The sequence below is a fragment of the Peromyscus eremicus genome, chromosome 8a (assembly GCF_949786415.1).
Source record: "Peromyscus eremicus chromosome 8a, PerEre_H2_v1, whole genome shotgun sequence".
NCBI lineage: Eukaryota > Metazoa > Chordata > Mammalia > Rodentia > Cricetidae > Peromyscus > Peromyscus eremicus.
The window spans coordinates 63,603,197-63,624,171 of NC_081423.1; the positions used below are offsets into that span (position 1 = coordinate 63,603,197).

General features: G+C 45.0%; 1 protein-coding gene across 1 annotated transcript; it reads right to left on the reverse strand.

Annotated features, from left to right (window-relative positions):
• Nucleotides 1-1,972: 1,972 nt before the first annotated feature.
• On the reverse strand, nucleotides 1,973-20,734 carry C8AH17orf75 (chromosome 8a C17orf75 homolog). Its single transcript, XM_059271325.1, has 10 exons — nucleotides 20,568-20,734; nucleotides 19,270-19,350; nucleotides 16,755-16,880; nucleotides 15,126-15,269; nucleotides 14,494-14,551; nucleotides 11,146-11,265; nucleotides 9,151-9,215; nucleotides 8,888-9,024; nucleotides 6,286-6,389; nucleotides 1,973-5,490 (listed from the first exon to the last, which is right to left on the reverse strand). Exons 1-10 carry the CDS (start codon nucleotides 20,705-20,707, stop codon nucleotides 5,284-5,286), a joined length of 1,182 nt encoding a protein of 393 aa, XP_059127308.1. The 5' UTR covers nucleotides 20,708-20,734; the 3' UTR covers nucleotides 1,973-5,283.
• Between the last annotated feature and the right edge of the window lie 241 nt (nucleotides 20,735-20,975).

Consider the following 20,975-nt stretch of genomic DNA (forward strand, 5'->3'; position numbering starts at 1 on the left):
TTTAAAAAATGAAAACAGCTGGTTGTGGTGGTGCACACTGGTAGGACTTGCTGAAGGAGGCAGAGGCAGGAGGATCACGAGTTTGAGGCCAGCCTGGGCTACACATAAAAAAAATAAATAAAAAATAAAAACAACGGGCAGTAGTGGCATACGACTTTAATCTCAGCACTCAGGAGGCAGAGACAGGTGGATCTCTGTGAGTTCAGGGCCAGCCTGGTCTACAGAGCGAGATCCAGAACAGCCAGAGCTACACAGAGAAATCCTGTCTAGAAAAAAACAAGGAAGGGAGGGAGGGAGGGAGGGAGGGAGGGAGGGAGGGAAAGAGGGAGGAAAACTAGCCAGGCACACATCTTCAATTCGAGAGACAGAACAGACCTGAGTCCCAGGGCAGCCAGGGAAACCCTCTCGGGGGAAGGGACAGTTTACTAAGTCCCTACTTATGTTAGACAGTGAAGTAGACCTTTTCATAGCTAATGTGTGTCTTGTTTTTTTCAAGACAGGGTTTCTCTGTGTAACCCTGGCTGCCCTGGAACTCATTGTAGATCAGTCTGGCCTTGAACCCACAAAGATCCACCTGCCTCCGCCTCCTAAGTGCTGAGATTAAAGGAGTGTGCCACCACCATCCCACTTGTTTTGCTTTTGAGACATGGTTTCACTGTGTAGCCCTGGCTTGCCTGGCTGGTTTTAAACACACAGATTAACCTGCTTCTGCCTTCTGAGTGCTTGGATTAAAGGAGTGTGCCACCACACGTGGCCGTTTTCATAGCTGCTTTATGTGAAATGCTTATAAACAAAACAATCTCGTATTTGTACAACAATGGAAGACTTTTTAGTTACTTGCTGATAGGAAATAGTACAGCTGTAGCCACACTTAGGCCATCTGGTTCCAAAGTTTTATATATATATATATGGGTAGGGGTTTGGTTTTTTTGAAACAGGGTTTCTCTGTGAATCCTTGGCTGTTCTGGAACTAACTCTGTAGACCAGGCTGACCTTGAATGAACTCTCAGAGATCCACCTGCCTCTGCCTCCTGAGTGCCGGGAGTAAAGACATGCGCCATCACCGCCTGGCCAAAATTTGTATCCTTGGTCTCTGGATATTTGCATGGGATGTAAAGGGAATTAATCTCATACATATGTTAAGAGGCAGTTTCTGGCTGGCTGTAGTGGTTTGTGCAGGTAGATCTCTGTGAGTTCAAGGACTTGAGTTCAGTCCCAAGTACCCATGGAAAATCCAGATATAGTGCACACTTGTCATCCCAGTGCTGAGGAGGCAAATCCCTGGGACTCGCTGGCCTGCCAGCCAAGCCTACTTGACAAGCCCCAGGCCACATCTCCAAGATCCTCTGGTCTCCACATACACATGCAAACACACACACACACACACACACACACACACACACACACACACACACTCACGTTTAAAGCGAGCCCATCTCACTCGAAAGCAGCGGGGAACTGGAGTCTTGGCTGACACTTCTCCCTGTTGCCCCAATTCCAGCATAGTTCTGTCACTCTTAATGTGTGTGAGAGAGGAAAGGACCTGTGTTCTACAGGTGAAACGGTTTTGTTCTTTTAAGATTATTTATTTACTATGGATACAGTGTTCTGCCTGCGTGTGTGCCTGCAGGCCAGAAGAGGGCACCAGATCTCATATGGTTGTGATCCACCATGTGGTTGCTGGGAACTGAACTCAGGACCTCTGGAAGGGCAGCCAGTGCTCTTAACCTCTGAGGCATCTCTCCAGCCCCAGGTGAAACTGTTTTAGACCACAAATAAAACATGATAAAAATTATTTACCCCCTCCTTGTGCATTCCAACAGGTGACTAGAAATTTTTTCACACATGCCTCAGTGTATGTATATGTGTATGTGTGTGGGTGTGGTGTGGGTGTGTATAAAAGATATAATTTCCCCATAAACTTACTGGAAATTACTGAAGGTGTGAACTGAACTCAATTAGATGAAAAATATCTGCCTTGATTAGAAGCTGTGCTTTATTATTATAACAAATATAGTTACATTTTTGGTACAAGACAAGCAGATATTTCCTGTGTGTTGCACACAAGCACAAGTTTATTCCATGTCTGGACATCACTTTTAAACCTTTAAAATGTAATACACTCACTTATTAAACTTTGAATACAGTACAGGTTTCGGGTCATGAGCTGTTTCTTCTCAGGACCAACAATATAATCAATTCCATGACATCTTTCTCCTTGTCTTTAATAGCGGTACAGAATTGATCACAGACTTCTTTTTAAACATAAGACTACTATATACATTGCAAAGAAAGTACCTACAAATAAACAGAGTTATACTTTGCCTATATCCACAAGTGATTTAATGCATTTTGCTTTTATTTTTATTATTATTTTGGGTGAAACATTCACTTTTATTTTTATTATTTTTGATGAAGGTCAGAGGTCAATCCTGGGACATCAATCCTCAGGAGTTATCTACCTTTTTGTTCTCCTGTTTGTTAACTGGCTCATTCTGAGGGATGCATGTGTAGAGATCAGAGAGCAGTTTGCAGGAGTGGGTTCTCTCTTTCCACCGGGACATGGATCCTGGAGATAGCTCTCAGGCCATCAGCCTTGGCGGCAAGGGCCTTTATCCACTGAGTTATCCCTCCAGCTCATTTTTTGTTTGCTTTCCAATAAAGTCTCTAAGTGGCCTGAAGCTCACAAGTCAGCTAGGCTGGCCGGCAGGACTGCCCTGCCTCATCAGCGCTAGGGTTACAAGCACATGCTACCACACTGGACGTTCTATGGAGGTCCTCAAGATCAAACTCAGGTCCTCATGTTGGCATGGCAAGTTCTTTACGATGAGACAGTGCCCTGGCCACTACATTTATTTTCTAAATGCCATTTGCCACAGACTCTTGATTGTGAATTTGAAAATGAAGATTTTTGTTTTACAGATTCAAGACGTTGATGTCCTAATGTTGCTCATTACAAAATGATTTCAACATGGCCAAGTGCATTAGGAAAAGATTCCAGAGAAGTGCTGCAGAGCTGCTGACTACCGTCAGAAGGCTATCAAAATGCTACTTCGATTCTTTTCTATACTGCCTATAATTCAAGTTATTAAACTTTAAAGCATGTGAAAGCATTTATGAAGATCCTGAATTGTATTTCTCATTAAAGGAAAAGAAAGGGCGTGGTGAGTCATGTTCCTGGACTGACTTAGGGAGAGAAGGCAGAAGGCCACTCTCAATCACTCTGAAAGTTAGAACTCAGCTCTTAGCAGTTAAGAGTTCCGCAGTTTTACAGGCTTCTGCTCCTCTGAGCATCCTGAAGGCAGTGAGAGCACAAGGCTTCTGATTTTCTAAACCAAAGTCATTATCAAATGGATTTATTAAAGAGCTATGCAGAACAGCCATGGGTGTGGATGCAGCTGGCATCCATGGGAATTAGAAAGGGCCACCCAAGGGCACTTACAATTGATTCAGGGTAAAACAATCCAAGGCTTGTTACACAGGTCCAAACTAAAATCAATGAGCAATTGTGATAGGAAGAATTTGTTTGCATTTTTAAAATTTTTAAAATATTACTTATTTATTGAGACAGAGTCTCACTATGTAGCCCTGACTGACCTGAAACTTGCTATTAAATCAGGAAATCAGGCTGGCCCTGAACTCACAGAGCTCCGACCTTCTCTGGCTTCCAGGTTACTTTCTTTTTTTTTTTGGTTTTTTGAGACAGGGTTTCTCTGTGTAGTTTTGGTGCCTGTCCTGGAACTCACTCTGTAGCCCAGGCTGGCCTCAAACTCACAGAGATCCTCCTAGCTCTGCCTCCCAAGTGCTGGGATTAAAGGCGTGCGCCACCACCGCCCAGCCAGTTTACATTCTTATATTTGCTTGTAAAGGATATTTATTATGTTTACTGTTTTGTTTTGTTTTTCCTTAATACTGTTTAAGAACCCCTGCATTTTCATCTTTAAAAAAAATAAATAAATAAAAAAGGAAGAAAATACAGGTTCCTGGCAAATAACTACCTGTAAATGATGTGGCCACTTCTACAACAGCTTTTCATCCGAGAGACTTTCATATTGAAGCTAGTACATCCATTTCTCTTTTTTTTTTTGGGTCTTTAGATAATTTTATGTGTGTGTTTTACCTGCATGTAGGTCTGTAAATTACATGTGTGCCTGATGCTACAGAGATCTGCCTGCCTCTGCCTCCTGAGTACTGTGATAAAAGGCGTGTGCCATCACTGCCTGGCTCATTTTTAAACTCTTATACACTCATGATTTATTTTCATGTTGGCTTTAAAAAAGTGGTTTCATAATTCATGCCAACGATCAGTCTGTATCAGGCACCCACAGGATAAACAGATCTGTCTTTGACACAGCATGGGAGTGCTAGTAAGACCAGTATGATGATGACTGCTATGTAGTCCAAGCTGGACACAAACTCATTTTGTAGCTCAGGCTGGCCTGGAACTTGAAACCTGCTGTGGGATGTTCTGTGTGTTAAATGTGTTGCTCTGATTGGTTAATAAATAAAACACTGATTGGCCAGTAGCCAGGCAGGAAGTATAGGTGGGACAAGGAGAGAGGAGAATTCTGGGAAGTGGAAGGCTGAGGCAGAGAGACGCTGCCAGCCGCTGTGATGAGAAGCAACATGTTAAGATACTGGTAACTTATAGATTAATAGAAATGGGTTAATTTAAGATAGAAGAACTAGTTAACAAGAAGCCTGCCACAGCCATACAGTTTGTAAGCAATATAAGTCTCTGTGTGTTTACTTGGTTGGGTCTGAGCGGCTACGGGACTGGCGAGTGAGAGAGATTTGTCCTGACCCTGGGCCAGGCAGGACCAGGAAAACTCTAGCTACAGAAACTTCTTGCCTCAATCTCCTGAGTAGCTGGGATTACAGGCATGTGTCATCACATCTTACTGGGATCATATAGTTCAAAAAATTCTACAGTCTATTGAGAAAGAGGTCCTTTTTTTTTGGAAGAGAAAAACCTGCTAAATATTCCAGGAAGCTCCTGAGAAGCCAAAAATCACCTCCAGAGCTTTTTAGGCAGCACATGTTTGAAGCTTAAAATTTATGAGACTAGCAATGTAGCAAAACTCCACAATTGCAATACATACTATCTGCCTAGGACTCTGTGAAGATAATCCGTGGATTTTTGTGTTTAATTAAGTTAAACAAAAAAGTACAAAAGGAAGAAAGAACCTGGGTGTTTCCAGCCATCTTAGGGGCAGCGCAATCCTATAAACAATGACAGCTAGTTCCACACACGCAGCCTCAGTACATGTCATGACCCAAACCTCAGTCTAGGGCTTCTCTCATGAACTCTTCCAGGACTGCCACCACACTTTTGGCTTCGGGCATTTCTTCATGTTCCACTTTAACAATCTTCAAAAGAATATCTCCACTGCCACAGTTCTTAAGGAACATGTAACATTTAAACAAAGCATAATGATTCATCTCTGCCTGTCGGATAAATCTCTTCAAATTGTTTGTGTCTTGGATGGCCTAGGAAAAGATTACCCAGTTAATCTGTTTAGTGAGATAATGACGAGGCTTGAAGAATGCCCCCTTAAGCTGACACTGAGGATATGTTGACAAGGTTGGCTTTTGTTTTATTTTGTTGTGAGATAGGGTCTCACTGTGTAGCCCCGGCTGGCCTCAAACTCACAGAGGGTTTGCCTGCCTCTGCCTCCCATTGCTAGGATTAAAGGTGTGCAACCACACACCCCACGAATGTTGGGTTTTTTTTAAAACACCCTGTTATTCCTATTGCTAGTATGCTTTGCCTTTGGTGTAACAGAATCTCACATTTAAAAAGAATTTTCAAAGTCTCCTGCCAAGCCTTGGTGGCACACACCTTTAATCCCAGCACTTGGGAGGCAGAGGCAGGTAGATCTCTGAGTTTAAGGCCAACCTGGTCTATAAATCGAGTTCCAGGACAGCCAAGACTGTTACACAGAGAAACCCTATCTCGAAATATCAAAAAAAATTTTTTTAAAAATTAAAAATCTCCTAAGGTGACAGCACTCACCTACCAGACTTTGAAATCATTTGTGTATTGCAACTGATATGCATCACAAATTATCAGCTTCCTGTCCCCTAAATATAAACAAGCAATTCACCACCAAGTATTGCAAATGAAATTGCATGCATGCAATGCTGCTGGACGGCAGGCAGGTGCCTTCTCTGACTCCAGTGCTGTGGGCTCCATTTAAAGAACACTGTGATTGTAAAAGCCAATCACTGATGCTACCACCTGCAGTAATCAGATTCAGAACAGATACACTGTATGTGGCTTACCTTTAGTTTAAAGTTCTCCAGGACTTGTCTGAAAAGAAAAGGGTTACCCGCTTCAGCACCATGTAAGAAAGCCTGCATCCAGTCTTCACAGAAACGGTTGCTTCCTAAGCAACAGTAAATAAACAAAATTAAGTACCACAAAGCACATGTATGTCAGTTTAAAAATTTTTACTTTTATTATTTTCAATTATGAGTGTGTGTGTGTGTGTGTGTGTGTGTGTGTGTGTGTGTGTATGTGTGTGTACAGGTGCCCTAGGAGGCCTGAAGTGTTGGATCCCTCAATATGGGTGCTGGGAACTGAACTCTTTCTTTCTTTCTTTTTTTTTCCTTTTTTTTTTTTTTTTTTTTTTTGGGGGGAGGGGAAACAGGGTGGTTCCAGACAGAGTTCATGTAGTTTTGGAGCCTGTCCTGGATCTCGCTCTGTAGACCAGGCTGCCTCGAACTCACAGAGATCCGCCTGGCTCTGCCTCCTGAGTGCTGGGATTAAAGGCATGTGCCACCATTGCCTGGCTGAACTCTTTCTCTGAAAGAACAGCACATGCTATTAACCACAGAACCATCTATCCAGTCCTAGAACATGAATTTTTCTTTTCTGAGACAGGGTTTCTCTGTGTAGCCTTGACTGTCCTGGAACTCACTCTGTAGAACAAGCTGGCCTTGAACTCACAATGATCTACTTGCCTCTGCCTCCTGAGTGCTGAGATTAAAGGCGTGTGCCACCAGCCCCATAAATTTCTTTATAAAAACATTTATAATTAATTATTTAGAACTTCCCTTGTGACTTCAAAAATAAGTTAAGCTCACCACATGGTAAGAAACGCCCAAGCAGTTGAAGCCCCATCATCACCTGTCCCTCTATCCCAGCAGAAAGGACCATCATTCCTATACATGCTTTAAGCTTTGGGTAGCTACCTTGACCTTATGGATCAATGTTTTATATATGGTAAGGCTTTGAGTGTTTCTCTTAGTGGCTGTTTCACTAAACAGTGTTTCAGAGACATTTTAACACGTATTCTACCTTGATTTTAGCCGCTCGATAGTCCATTGTATGAATTAGCAATTTATTGATTTTTTTAATCTTTTTTTTAAAGATTTACTTATTTATTACATATACAGTGTTCTGCCTGCATGTATGCCTGCAGGCCAGAAGAGGGCACCAGATCCCATTACAGATGGTTGTGAGTCGTCATGTAGTTGCTGGGAACTGAACCCGGGTCCTCTGGAAGAACTGCCAGTGCTCTTAAGTCCTGAGCCATCTCTCCAGTCCAGTTTATTGATTTCTTGTTGTTAAACATTTAAGTTGCTTCCAATTTGTTATATCAAAAAAATGCCTTTAGAAGCAGGATGTGTTGGTACACGCCTTTAATCCCAGCACTCAGGAGACAGAGGCAGGTGGATCTCTGAATTTGAGGCCAGCCTGGTAATTCCAGGGCTGCTGGGGCTACACAGTAAAACTCTCTCTTGGAAAAAAAAAAAACCAACATAAATACATGTTTAAAAATGCCTTTAGGGCTGGGACAGTGGCTCAGTGGATAAAGCACTTTCCATGACAGCATGAGGTCCTGAGATCAGGTCTCCAGCACACACATGCAGCCAGATACAGAAGTGTGAATATGAAATCCTGCTGTTCCTATGTTGAGATGGAAGGCATAGAGAGGAAAATCCCTAGAGCTTTGAGGGCCAGCTAGACTGACATATAAAGCAGCCAATAAAAAACTATCTTGTTTGGTGAGACCGACACCCAATGTTGTCCTGTGAGTCCCCACATGTGTGCTAGGGTACACATGTACCCGCACTCACTCACACAGACACACACTCAAAAGATTTTCTTGGCCAGGTGTGGTGGTGCACGTCTTTAATCCCAGCACTTGGGAGGCAGAGGCAGGTGGATCTCTGAGTTGGAACCAGCCTGGTCTACAAGTGAGTTCCAGGACAACCAGGGCTGTTACATAGAGAAACTCTGTCTCAACCAAAAAACAAAACAAAAAAAGATTTTCTTAAGAAAATGCCAAGCTGGGCAGTGGTGGCACACGCCTTTAATCCCAGCATTTGAGAGGTCAGCCGGGTCTACAGAGTGAGTTCCAGGACAGTCAGGGCTACACAGTCTGGAAAAACAAAATAACAAAAAAAATCCCCAAACGAGAAAATGCCTGTAAACCAGGCATAGTGATGAATGTCTGTAATCTCAGCACTTGAGAGGTGGAGGTAGAAGGGTTAGAAGTTCAGGGCCAGTAATATAGACTACATGAGACCCTTTCTCAAAAACAATCAAACAAACAAAAAAAGCCTTTATATGAAGCACACTTGTAATCCTAGGAGAGCTAGGCAGGGATATTGTCAGCTCAAGGCCAACCTAGACTGTACAGTGAGAACCTGTTTTAAAATAAAAAAAAAAAATTTAAATGCCTTTATGAGCATGTTTGTATTTATTCCTGTGTACACACATGTGAGTTTTCTTATACACAAAGTAGACTACTAGGCATGACTTGAGTCCCGTGTTTCTAGGGTTTCAGCAAGCTTAGTTCAGCATGAGAAGGACATGTCTGTGTCACGTGTTTTCAGTGCAGGGGTCCCACCAACACTGCCTCTGTTTCCGACTCACCTGCATTGTGGAACTGAGGCTGGGGGCCACTACAGTCGATGATCACAGACTTATGCTGCTCCTCTGTCATGGCCATGCACAAAGACGTCATGGTGCCTTCGTGAATCAGTCCCTGGAGACTGGCCACACTCAGAAACCTGTCACACATACAAGTCCTTTTCCACCAACAGCATTGCAGAACAGGAGAAAACAAATGCATTCTACCCTAGGGGTGGGAGGTTCAAACGGGGCTGTTGGGCTCGCCGGGGAAAAGCTTTCTTTACCTGTTAATGTCTGTCTTTGTTTTTTCATCGGATTCTTTAAGCTCAACAGGAGTATAGCTTAGAGCCTATGAGAGAGAGGGAGAGGGCGCCAGTTTGATACATACCTCCTCTGTTCCTCACTGACCCACCACTCCCCTCCCAAGGCATCGTCCACCGTGTGATCACACATGGTTACTAATGCACACGGCCCATCGCACCTTTTGCTCAGCGGCTGCCTGCAACATTTGAAGGCAAAGTTGATTTCCCATTGCTGCAGATTAAACCAGGACCTCGTACACCCTACCCAAGCTAAAGCCCTGCTCGGTGATGCCTTGTTTATTTATTTATTTTATTGGTTTTGAGAGACAGGGTTTCTCTGTGTAGCTTTAGAGCTGTCCTGGAACTCACTCTATAGGTCAGAGGTCAACTTGCAGGAATCAGTGCTCTCCTTCCAGCCTGAAGGATCCAGGGATTAAACTCAGGTTGTCAGGCTTGGCAGCAAGTGCCTTTATCTATGACACCAGCCCCCCAAATCTATCTCGTGTGTGTGTGTGTGTGTGTGTGTGTGTGTGTGTGTGTGTGTGTGTGTGTGAATAAAAGTGTCAAGGAGTACAAGTGGAAGTCAGCACAGTTCTCCCCTGCCACCTCATGGGATCTGGGGATTGGGCTCAGTCATCAGGCTTGTGCGGGGACCAAACACTGTCACACAGTTAACATTACTTTGCATTTTGCTTTCCTTTTCAGATATTCTGGAAATGGCCCGTTTCCCAGCATTTCAAACAGTCATTATTTCAGGCAGGTGTGGTTGGGCAGGTCTGTAATCTCGAGGAGCTGAGGCAGGTAAGATTGAAAGTTTGGAGTCAGCTGGAAATGACTCAATTGAGTAAAAGTGCTAGCTGTTCCAGCCAGCCAGCCTGAGTGCTATCCCCAGAACCCACATAAAAAGCCAGATCTGGGGCATGCACCAGCCCAGCACTCACAGTGATATGGGAGGCAGAGACACAATCAGCAGAAAGCTCCAGGGCCAGCCAGCCTGTTAGTACGCCACACAGAAACAAGGTGGGAGAAGAGAACTCACAAAAGCTGTCCTCTTTTCTCTACACACACACACACACTAAATAATTTACCTCTTTTCTTAAAAAAAAAAAAAAAAAAGACCAGGCTGGCCTCAAACTCAGAGCTCTGCTTGCCTCTGCCTCCTGAGTGCTGGGATCAAAGGCGTGAACCACCACCGCCCAGGGAGGTCCTGTCTTTAAAAAGTGGCTAGAAAGAAAATATTATTACTTTTTTGTGTGTGTTTGTTTTTTTTTTGTTTTGGTTTTTGGTTTTTGGAGACAGGGTTTCTCTGTGTAGTTTTGGTGCCTGTCCTGGATCTCGCTCTATAGACTAGGCTGGCCTCGAACTCACAGAGATCCGCCTGGCTCTGCCTCCCGAGTGCTGGGATTAAAGGCGTGTGCCACCACCGCCCGGCTACTTTTTTTACTGTGAAGACCCAGCTGGCATCTTTAATGGGACAGGGTCTCACATAAATCAGGTGGGTGTCAAACTCTCTGTAGCTGAGGCTAGCCTTAACCTTATTCTCCTGCTTCTGTTTTCCCAGTGCTGGGAGTATAGACATGCACCAGCACACCTGATGGGAAGCACCTTTCTAATGGAAAGATCCAGCTGACATTCAACCCCACCTTAGTATTAAAACTTTCTAGATAAGAGTCAATAAGATGTGGGTGGTAGCACACGCCTTTAATCCCAGCACTGGAAGGCAGAGCCAGGGGATGTCTGTGAGTTTGAGGCCAGCCTGGTCTACAGAGTGAGTTCCAGGACAGGCTCCAAAGCTACAGAGAAACCCTGTCTTGAAAACAAACAAACAAAAAAGATGTGGTCTAAATAGCAAGCATAGTCTGAAGAAATATTCAGGAAGGACAAAGTTATGTTTAGCGAAAATGAGTATGTTTTAAGTGATTCACGGTCTGCTGAGGAGATTCTAATTGGGGATGCTCTTTGGTGCGCAATACTTACGGCATGTAGCAGAAAGGTCAGTTTCTCCTGAAAGAGAAGAACTACCCTTTGGATCGGACACACCACATCCTCATACCAGCTGTTCAGATAGGATTTTACATCATTCCCCAGGCTCTTTTCCTAGATCGAGAGAGAATGTCATTTGCTTTAATATCATAAAAGCCTTTACCTTAATGGACTTTTTTCTCAATATACTCTTTCTCTGTATGCATGGTGTATGTATTTGTGTGTATGTTTAAGCTCAGGGTTGACATCAGGTGTCTTCCTCAACTGCTCTCCACCTTCATTTTTTAAATTAGATTTTTGGAGGTAGGTGGTGGTGGAGGCACGTGTGCACCATGGTGTCTATGTTTAGATCAGGGGACAACTTGTAGAAGTCAATTCTGACCTTCAACCATGTGGGTGCTGGAGATGAACTCAAGTCATCAGTCTTGGTGGCAGGTACCATCTCTCCAACTTCCCCATCTTATTTTCTTTCTTTTTAAAAAATATTTATTGATTATGTATACTGTATTCTGCCTGCATGCCAGATCTCATTATTGTGAGCCACCAGGCTGGGAATTAAACTCAGGACCTCTGGAAGAGCTGAGCCATCTCTCCAGCCCTCCATCTTATTTTCTTGAGACAGGGTCTTTCACTGAATTTGAAGCTCACTGATTTGGCTGGGATGGCTAGCTAATGAGGTACAGGGATCTGCCTGTCCACCACTTCAGCACTGGGATTTCAGGTGCATGTCACCACACCCAGAATTTCTGAATGTGGTCACTGGGGATCCAAACTCAGGTCCTCAAAGCCATCTTCTTAGCCCCTTCTTCAGTACAATTTTTAAATTGTTATTTTTTGTTTATATGTATATATGTTCTTGTGGAAGCCTCCCGGAGTCCAGGAGAGGGTGTTGAATCTTCTGGAAGTGGAGTTATAGGTGGTGATGAGCAATTGGACTGTACTCTGGCCTTCTGAAAGAGTAGCAAGTGCTCTTAACTGTCGAGCCATCTCTCCACCCCCCACCCCGCTTCAATATACTCCTAGTGGCTGGAAAACAAAAACTAGGACAGGTACCTTTTCTGTTTGTTTTTGAGACATGGTTTAGCCATGTAGTACAGGCCAGACTTGAACTTGCAATCCTAAACCTCCCACATACTGCCCCCCATCCTTTCTTTGTCCCCCTCCCCCACCCTTTTTTTTTCCCAAGACAAAAACCAATGTAGCCCTAGCTGACCTGGAACTCAAGAGATCCTTTTGTCTCTGCCTCCCGAGTGATGGGATCAACGATGTGTGCCACCACTGCCTGGCCATTTTTTTTTTCACAATAAACTTAATAAAATGAGTTATGAGCCATGCATCTTGGTGTAGACCTGTAGCTTCAACACTTGGAAGACTGAGACAGGAGTATCTCAAGTTCAAGGCTACCCTGGACTACAAAGTGAGTTTGTGAGAGAGACAGACTACAGAACAATACCCTATCTCAAAAAAAGGAATTATGACTGAAGGAACAAGGTTCTATGTAATTGTTCACTGTACTTCACCCTCATTGGAGAGATTCTTTAAGACTGTGGTTCTCAACCTTCCTAATGCTGTGTGATTCGTTAAACCAGTTCCTCGTGTTGTGGTGACCCCCAAAATGAAATCATTTTTGTTGTTACTTCATAACTGTAATTTTACTACTGTTATGAATTGTAACGTAAGTATTTTTGGAGACAGGTTTGTTGGGGGGTGGTCACAACCCACAGGTAGAGAACCACTGCTCTACATACTCTCATTTCTCCACCTTGACTTTGAACAAACAGAGTGTAGTCAGCACGTTCATACTCAGAATGGGAATTAGAAGGGATACAGGGCCATGATTGCGCAGGCCTTTAATCCCAGCACTCCGGAAGCAGAGACAGGCAGATCTCTGTGAGTTCGAGGCCAGCCTGGTTCATAGGTGAGATCTAGGACAGCACCAAGGCTACACAGAGAAACCCTGTCTCAAACACACACACACATACACACACACACACACACACACCAAAAAAAAAAAAAAAAAAAGAAGGTATACAAGGAACTGATTAAAGTACAGAAGCCCACTAGTTATCAAACATGACCCCATGAGTATGTCTGGCTCTCTAGACAACTGTCACACAGGAAGAGCTCCAGTCTGGGAGTCCAGAACCCCAGCCTCTAATTGTTGGCTCACAGCTCTGCTGTCCTTTCCTCTGCTCTTGCAGTAGCTTGTAAGTACAAGAACTATCACTACATGTGATATGAACATCTTGACTAACAGCTACTGCAAGCTAAAGGTGTAGTCTTTTCAGACAGGCTCTCACAGAAATCTGGTGGTTATCTAACCCTCTGTTGCTGTGGCTGGCACTAAACTCCCTCAAAGCACAGTTTCGACAGGTTTGGATAAATTAGTCAATATGGACATGTCTAATTCATAAAAGAGTAATAAAAATGGGATGTTTTTAAAACTTGGTATCTTAGACTACGACATAGCATATCTCTGATCCCATAGGCTGCATGGACCACTAGGGCTAACCAAAATATAGATCTTGTGTGCATAGAAATGGGATAAAAGGCATCTTCTTTTTATTAACTGCCACTGAGTTCTGCATAGATTTGTCTTTGTTTTTACATTTATTTTTGTGTGTGTTCATGCATGTGCCACACAAACGTGGAGGTCAGAGAACAAGCCATGTAAGTCAGTTCTCTGTCCATATTGTAAGTCCTGGGTATCAGACTTGGTGGTAGGCACATCTACCTTTGAGCCTTCTCACCAGCCCTGCTTGGTTTTTAATTTATTTTATTTTGTATGTATGGGGGTTTTGCCTGCATGTATGTCTGTGTATCACATGTATATGGTGACTGCAGAGGCCAGAGGATGGTGTCTGATCCCCTGGAACTAGAGCTACAGACAGTTGTGAGCCACCATGTGGGTGCTGGGAATTGAACCTGGGTCCTCTGGAAGAGTAGCCAGTGTTCTTAACCACTGAGCCATCCCTCTAGTTCCTTGTTTTCCTTTTGAGACAGGGTCCACTATGTAGCTCTGGCTGGCTCGGGAACTCACTGTGTAAGCTAAGCCAGCCTCATGCTCTGCCTCCCACATGCTGGGATGACAGGGGTGGATTTCCACAATCAGACTGAACATTGAAGTTTTCATCAACACAACACATCGAAAGCAGAATCACGAAACCTTCGGCACCTATATCACAGCTGCATCCCCTGCTTGTGTCCCACACCGCTCGTCTACGACCACAAGGGGAGGAACTTAGAACTGAAGTGTCTGGTGGCTGCCGAGGGACCCGACAAGTACAGCAGTCCTGGTGTGTTTATCATTTTGTCTTAGAAAGCTCACGTTGGTCATCTTACCTCACAATCCATGTGGTTTTTCAGCCCTTGGATATACTTGTCCAATTCAAGCCTGAAAGTATGTTCTTAAGGAAGAGATATAGAATGATCAATCAGTATTTCACCTCTCAGCAAGAAATACAAGGTTGCCAGCTGGTGGTAGTGGCACAGGCCTTTCATCCCAGGACTTGGGAGTCAGAGGCAGGCAGATCAAGGCCAACCTGGTCTACAGAGAGAGTTTCAGGACAGCCAGTTTCAGACTACATAGAGAAACCTTGGCTGGGGGGGAGGGGGGGGGGAGGAAAAAAAATACAAGGTCTCAGCGGAACACGGTGGCATACACCTTTAATTCCAGCACTCAGTGTCAGAGGCATGTGGATTTCTTTAAGTTTAAGGCCAGCCTGGTCTACATAGTGAGCTTCGTGCTAGTCAGGACTACAAAGTAGATCCTTTCTGGGGAAGAAAAAAAAGAGAGAAAAAGACAAAGTCTCTCAAATACTACAAACTGGATCGAAACAAGCCTAGGCAAATGGCCGCAATCGACGTTTAGATACACCCTTAAGGGTGGAGAAGGTGGGGGCAGGCTGATAGCTACTAGCCCCTTCCCCCGATGTTTTCCCTCCTGATATCCTCAAATACCAAAGAAAGGATATAGCTCCAGTCCTTTCTCAGACCCTCCTAAGAAGCAGACCACATACTCGGAAGGGTTATATTCAGGCTCCACTGCTGCTATTTCAGGAAGCAGTTTTTCCTGTTGGAAAAGGCAGTAATAACAACCAACGCGGTAACCTGGAATTCTAGAAAAGAAAGAGAAAGGGAAAGTGGCATATCCTGGTACTCACACTCCTCGCTGTGTAGATGGCTCTGAACGCTGGCCTTGACCTGGTAACACTTTCGGATCTCCCACTCATGCAGAGATTCCCAGCCTCCTCTTACTCATCTTAGCAGAGGAGCATGACTGTTCACCCCAGGTGAGGTTTAATTAAACAGCCTATGGACTAGGCGCGGTGATGCATACCAATCCCTGCACTAGGAGGCAGAGGTAGGCAGATCTCTGTGTGTTCGAGAACAACCTGGTCTACATGGTGAGTTCCAGACCAGTCAGGTTCCATGGTGAGACCTTGTCTCAACACACAAACCAGCTGCTAACAGAGGGTCAGTGAATTCTGCTGTCTCATGTAAGAAGTCTAGGAGTTGGAGGATGGCTAGGCAGTTAAGAAAGCAATGGCTACTCTTCTAAAAGGCCCAGGTTCGATTCCCAGCACATGGTGGCTCACAAACATGTGTGCCTCCAGTTCCAGGAGATCCGACACCCTCTTCTGGACCCTGCAGGCACCAGGCACACTCCTTGTACACAGACATTCATGCAAGCAAAACAACCAACCATACACATAAAATAAAAAATTTAAAAATTGTTTAAAGAAAAATCCACACAAAGTTCCGCTTTGTTCACAGAATAATCATTCATAAAAATAAGCATGTTCCCCGTCCTTTAAACCTTTACATGTCATGGCTGTTATATGCTGATGTGCCAGGCACATCCAGTAGCTTTATCCTTGGGCCACAGGTGCATACTTGTAAGGGAAACTATATTTGAACAAATGTGTGGTCTGAAGGAGTGTAACAGCGAGACAGTTGGGATTAGGCTGAGGGTACCTGTGACCCGACCTCCCTGTGACCTTGGGCTTCCAATTCTCTGTTTCCTTCCTCACTGGAAAGTAAGATAACTGCCCTTTGTAAGAAGAACTACATCAGCAGTTGTGAAAGCACATTACAAACTGTAGGCATATAATTTCTACTTTGGTAATTAACTTTTTTTTTTCCAAACAGGGTTTCTCTGTGTAGCTTTGTGCCTGTCCTGGAACTCACTTTGTAGACCAGGCTGGCCTCAAACTCACAGAGATCTGCCTGGCTCTGCCTCCCGAGTGCTGGGATTAAAGGCGTGCGCCACCACCGCCCGGCAGTAATTAACTTTTTTAAATGATGCTATGGGACACACTAGGTAAGTGCTCTACATCAGGGCTCCATCTCCAGCCCTGGAATCTTTTGTCTAAGTATAAAACAGACTACAGTACATCCATGTGCCAGAATCTCACTCAGTCTAATTTCACAAGGTTGATGTGTGAGATTCATCACTCTGGCTGGGAGTAGAAGGGGAGGAGGTGCTGGAAAACAGAAAACAAGGATGTTTTCCGCAGATCTAGATCTTTTCGAGTTTCTCCACACTTCTCATGTTTAGCTCAGAAATCAAAAACACAGGAGACAGCACATTTTATACTTACCTCAGCTCTACAGATGCAACATTACCCAGCCCTTCAAAGAACGCTCCCTTGGAAAGACGCTTAGCAATAAAACCGCGCAGCTCTGGCTCCACTTCCGAAGGTAGATTAGTATCCACCAAGGAGAGGCTTGACAAATGAAAGACACACGTTCCTTACCAGTAGGACACACACCCCCATAAATCACACATAACGCACCAAAGCCAGGGCCTCAGGCTCTCCCTCAACAGCGTCCCTATGTAGCCCAGGCTGGTCTTGAACTAGTTCCATAGCCCAGGTTAACCTCAAACTTGCTCCACTCTCTTAAGTGCTGGGATCACAGCTGTGTATTGCCATACCAATTTTAGGGTCTCTCTTAGGAATGCTGTCTACTTGAGGACCCCTGCTGGTGAGTGTTATTGTTTAGATTTGGAATGTCCCTCAAAAGGCTCCCAGATCATAGTGGTATTGGAAGTATTCGAACCTTTAGGAGGACGTTAAGTCACTGAAGTATGACCTTAACAACATATCAGAATCCTAACTGGTTGGCCAACTGGCTGAAAGCTTGCCTGCCTCTCTCCCGTTTTCCCTTTCTTCCTAGCTGCCGTGGGGTTCACAAGCTCTTCTGCCACACGCTCCTGCCATGAACTCCTGTGTTGCCACAGGCTCACAGGCAATAGGGTCAAGAAACCACCGACTGAAACTCAGCCAACTTAACCTTAAAGATAATTATCTCCCCAGGTGTAGTGCATAAGTCTTTAGTCCCAGCAACTGGGAGGCAGAGGCAGACAGATCCATGTGAGTTATCTCCTTCCACTTTATGAATTCGGCATATCAAATTCAACTCATCTGGCCTGACAGCAAGTGCCTTCACCTGCTGCGACATTTCACTGGACCTATTTTGGTGGGTTCTTGTTTGCTTATTATTGATGTTTTAGAATTTTTTAAAAGATTGATTGCTAGCCGGGCGGTGGTGGCGCATGCCTTTAATCCCAGCACTCAGAGGCAGAGCCAGGCGGATCTCTGTGAGTTCGAGGCCAGCCTGTTCTACAAAGCGAGATCCAGGAAAGGCGCAAAGCTATGCAGAGAAACCCTGTCTCGAAAAACCAAAAAAAAAAAGAAAAGATTTATTGCTATTTCTATTTAAGTATATGTGTGTGTATGTCTGTGTATCTGTATGGGTGTATGCCACACGGGGTTGGGTATCCTCAGAGTCCAAAAGAGAGTGTCAGATAATCTGGATCTGGAGTTAGAGGTGGTCGTGACACCTGACCTGGGTGCTGGGAACTGAACTTGCGTCCTCTGAAGTAGTATGTGCTCTTACCACTGAGCCGTGTCTCTCGCCTCTTTCTCTCTTTTTTTCAATTTTATTATTTTATGTGTAGGGCTGTTTTGTCTGTATGTTTGTGCACCAAATGTGTGCTTGGTGTCTGTGGAGGCCAGAGGAGGGCATCACATAAGGTTGTGAGCCACCATGTGGGTGCTGCACATTGAATTTGGAAGAGCAGCCAGTTCCCTTACCCACTGAGCCATTTTTCCAACCCCATTTTTTTTTTAAAGATAAGAGTGTCATGTAGCTCAGTCTGTTTCAAACTCACAGTGTAACTGAGGATGACCAACTATTTTCGTGTGTGTGTGTGTGTGTGTGTGTGTGTGTGTGTGTGTGTGTGTACATGAATATGCATATTCATGTGTGTGCAGGGAAGTTTGTGTACGCATGTGCGCATACTTATAGGAGCTAGAAGTCAACCTGTTCCTCAGATGCTGTCTACCTTTTTTGAGGCAGGGTCTCTCACTGGGATCTGGGGCTTGTGGATTTAGGCTAGGCTGGCTGGTTAAGAAGATCCAGGGATCCTCCTCTCTCTGTCTACCCTGGGCTGGGACTCCAAGTACACCACTCTATTCAGCTTTTACCTGGATTCTGGGAATTGAAGTTAGGTCCTCATACACTTTATAGACTAAGCCTGACACTGATCTCCCCAGCCTGACACCGAACTCCTAATCTTCCTGCATTCCACCTCCCAAGTGCTAGAATTACAGGTGAATGCCACCACGTTTGGCTGTTGTTTTTATTTAATTGTTTTGTTTTGTTTTGTTGACACAGAGTTTCTCTGTATAGTCCTGACTATTCTCGAACTCGCTCTGTAGACCAGACTCTCCTCAAACTCAGAGATCCATCTACCTCTGCCTCCTGATTGCTGGGATCAAGGCATGTGTTCCTGGCCTATCCCTACCCCCTCCACTTTATTTTTAAATATAAATCTTGATAAAAATACTACGTTGAATTTTTACTGGAGTTCCAATCAAGAAACTCAAAAGAATTCTATCTGGCTAATCGCAGGGGCGTTATCAGTATTTGCATCTGCCCTGCCTTGAGTGAAAGAGCCCAGGAGAAGGGAATCAGAAGAGGTTCCTAGGGGAAAGGAGGAGCTGATGACTGACTCAGAGAAAGCTCCGTAGCCACAGGATACCCAGGGATATCTACAGATAAGCACAGATCATGAAAGCCCATGAGTGAATCGTGCTTAGCTGTTTTTACCTGAAATCATCACCAGAGGGAGTTTCTGCATTTAGGCCACTTGAACGTCCATCATCACTATCCCCTCGATGCTGTGTCAGTCTGCAAGATGCAATGCAACAAACAGTGCTGTCAATCAGAGTATCCAGCCCTTGCAAGCTGGGCAAAAGCAAGGGATCAACTACAATGCTACAAGACAGAGGCCCCATGAAAGAGTGCTGACAAGAACCCCCTTTCTCTCCAGCATACTTAATAAGTGGAGAAAAGACCTAATGTCTGGAAAGTTTGAAGAAATTCCCCTTTAAAAATCAATTAAGGAGCCGGGCGGTGGTGGCGCATGCCTGTAATCCCAGAACTCGGGAGGCAGAGGCAGGTGGATCTCTGTGAGTTCGAGGCCAGCCTGGTCTACAGAGCTAGTCCAGGACAGGCTCCAAAGCTACAGAGAAACCTTGTCTCGAAAAACAAAACAAAACAAACAAACAAACAAAACAATTAAGGGCTGGAGAGATGGCTCAGCCGTTAAGAGCATTGGCTGCTCTTCCAGAGGACCTGGGTTCAATTCCTAGCACCCATATGGCAGCTCACAGTTGTCTGTAACCCCTGTTCCAGGGGCTCAACCACTCTCACACAGACATACATGCAGGCAAAATACAAATGCGCATAGTTTTTTTAATTAAGAAAAATTAGTTAGTTAAAAAAAAAAAAAAAAGGCCTGGTGAGATATTTCAGCGGTTAAGAGCGCTAACTACTCTTGGGGAAGGATTCAAATTTAGTTCCCAATACCCACTTAGGGCACCTTACAATCAATTATAACTCAAGTTCTAGGTGTATCTGATGCCTCTGGCCTCAGTAGGCACCTGCATGCATGTGCGAATACCCACACACAGACACAGAGACACATAATTAAAAATATAAAACACACCTTAAAAATTCCAGGGCCGCAAGGGCTCCTGGAAAGTCAGCAGTGGGTGGGCAGGGGAGAGAAAGGCAGCAAGAAAGGAGCAAACTAGAGGGCAGGGATGAAAGTGTGTAGTAGAAATGAAGGCAATTGGGAACAGCCACTGAGGGCAGAGGACAGACACTGAAGGAATGCGCTGAATAAATGTCAGGGGCTGCGGTGACAGGCTAAAAGAGGGCAGAAGGCTTGGGAGTGCAGGGCATAAAAGCCCAGACGAGCCTTGAAGAACCGACTGAGGCCAGGAGGGCCCATTGGGCCAGAGACCTTGGCTGGGAGAGGAGATGGCGAGTGGGGGCTTCGGGGTGCAAGGCTGGGCGGCGGGGCCGCGGGGCCGCGGGCGCAGCGGGCAGGATGCGGGCACCTGCTTCCGCAGTAGCTGTACAGGCAATAGTGTCTGCTGGGTGGCGGCTCGAGTCTCCGCTCCTCCGCAGAGCCGCCCTCCTCGCTGCTCTCCAGCTCCTTTTCATCCCCATCCAGCGATTCCTGCAAAGACGGCAGCATCGCGGCAGCCTCCTCGCGGCCCTGTGTCCCCGTCAAACCATTCCCCCGCAGCTGGGCGGCCCTCTGTGCGCTGGCTCGACCTCCTCCCCGGCCTCGCACATCTGAGTTCCGTTGGCTTTCTGAGTCCCGGGCAAGAAAGCCTATTTGGAGAGACCGGCTCTTCTCTGGGGGGCTCTCTGAGGACCCCTTACTATTTCTTTTTAACCGACTTTCCTCCACCAATTGACGTATCAAGGAGACAGTATGTGCTGAAGATGATACAGCTGCT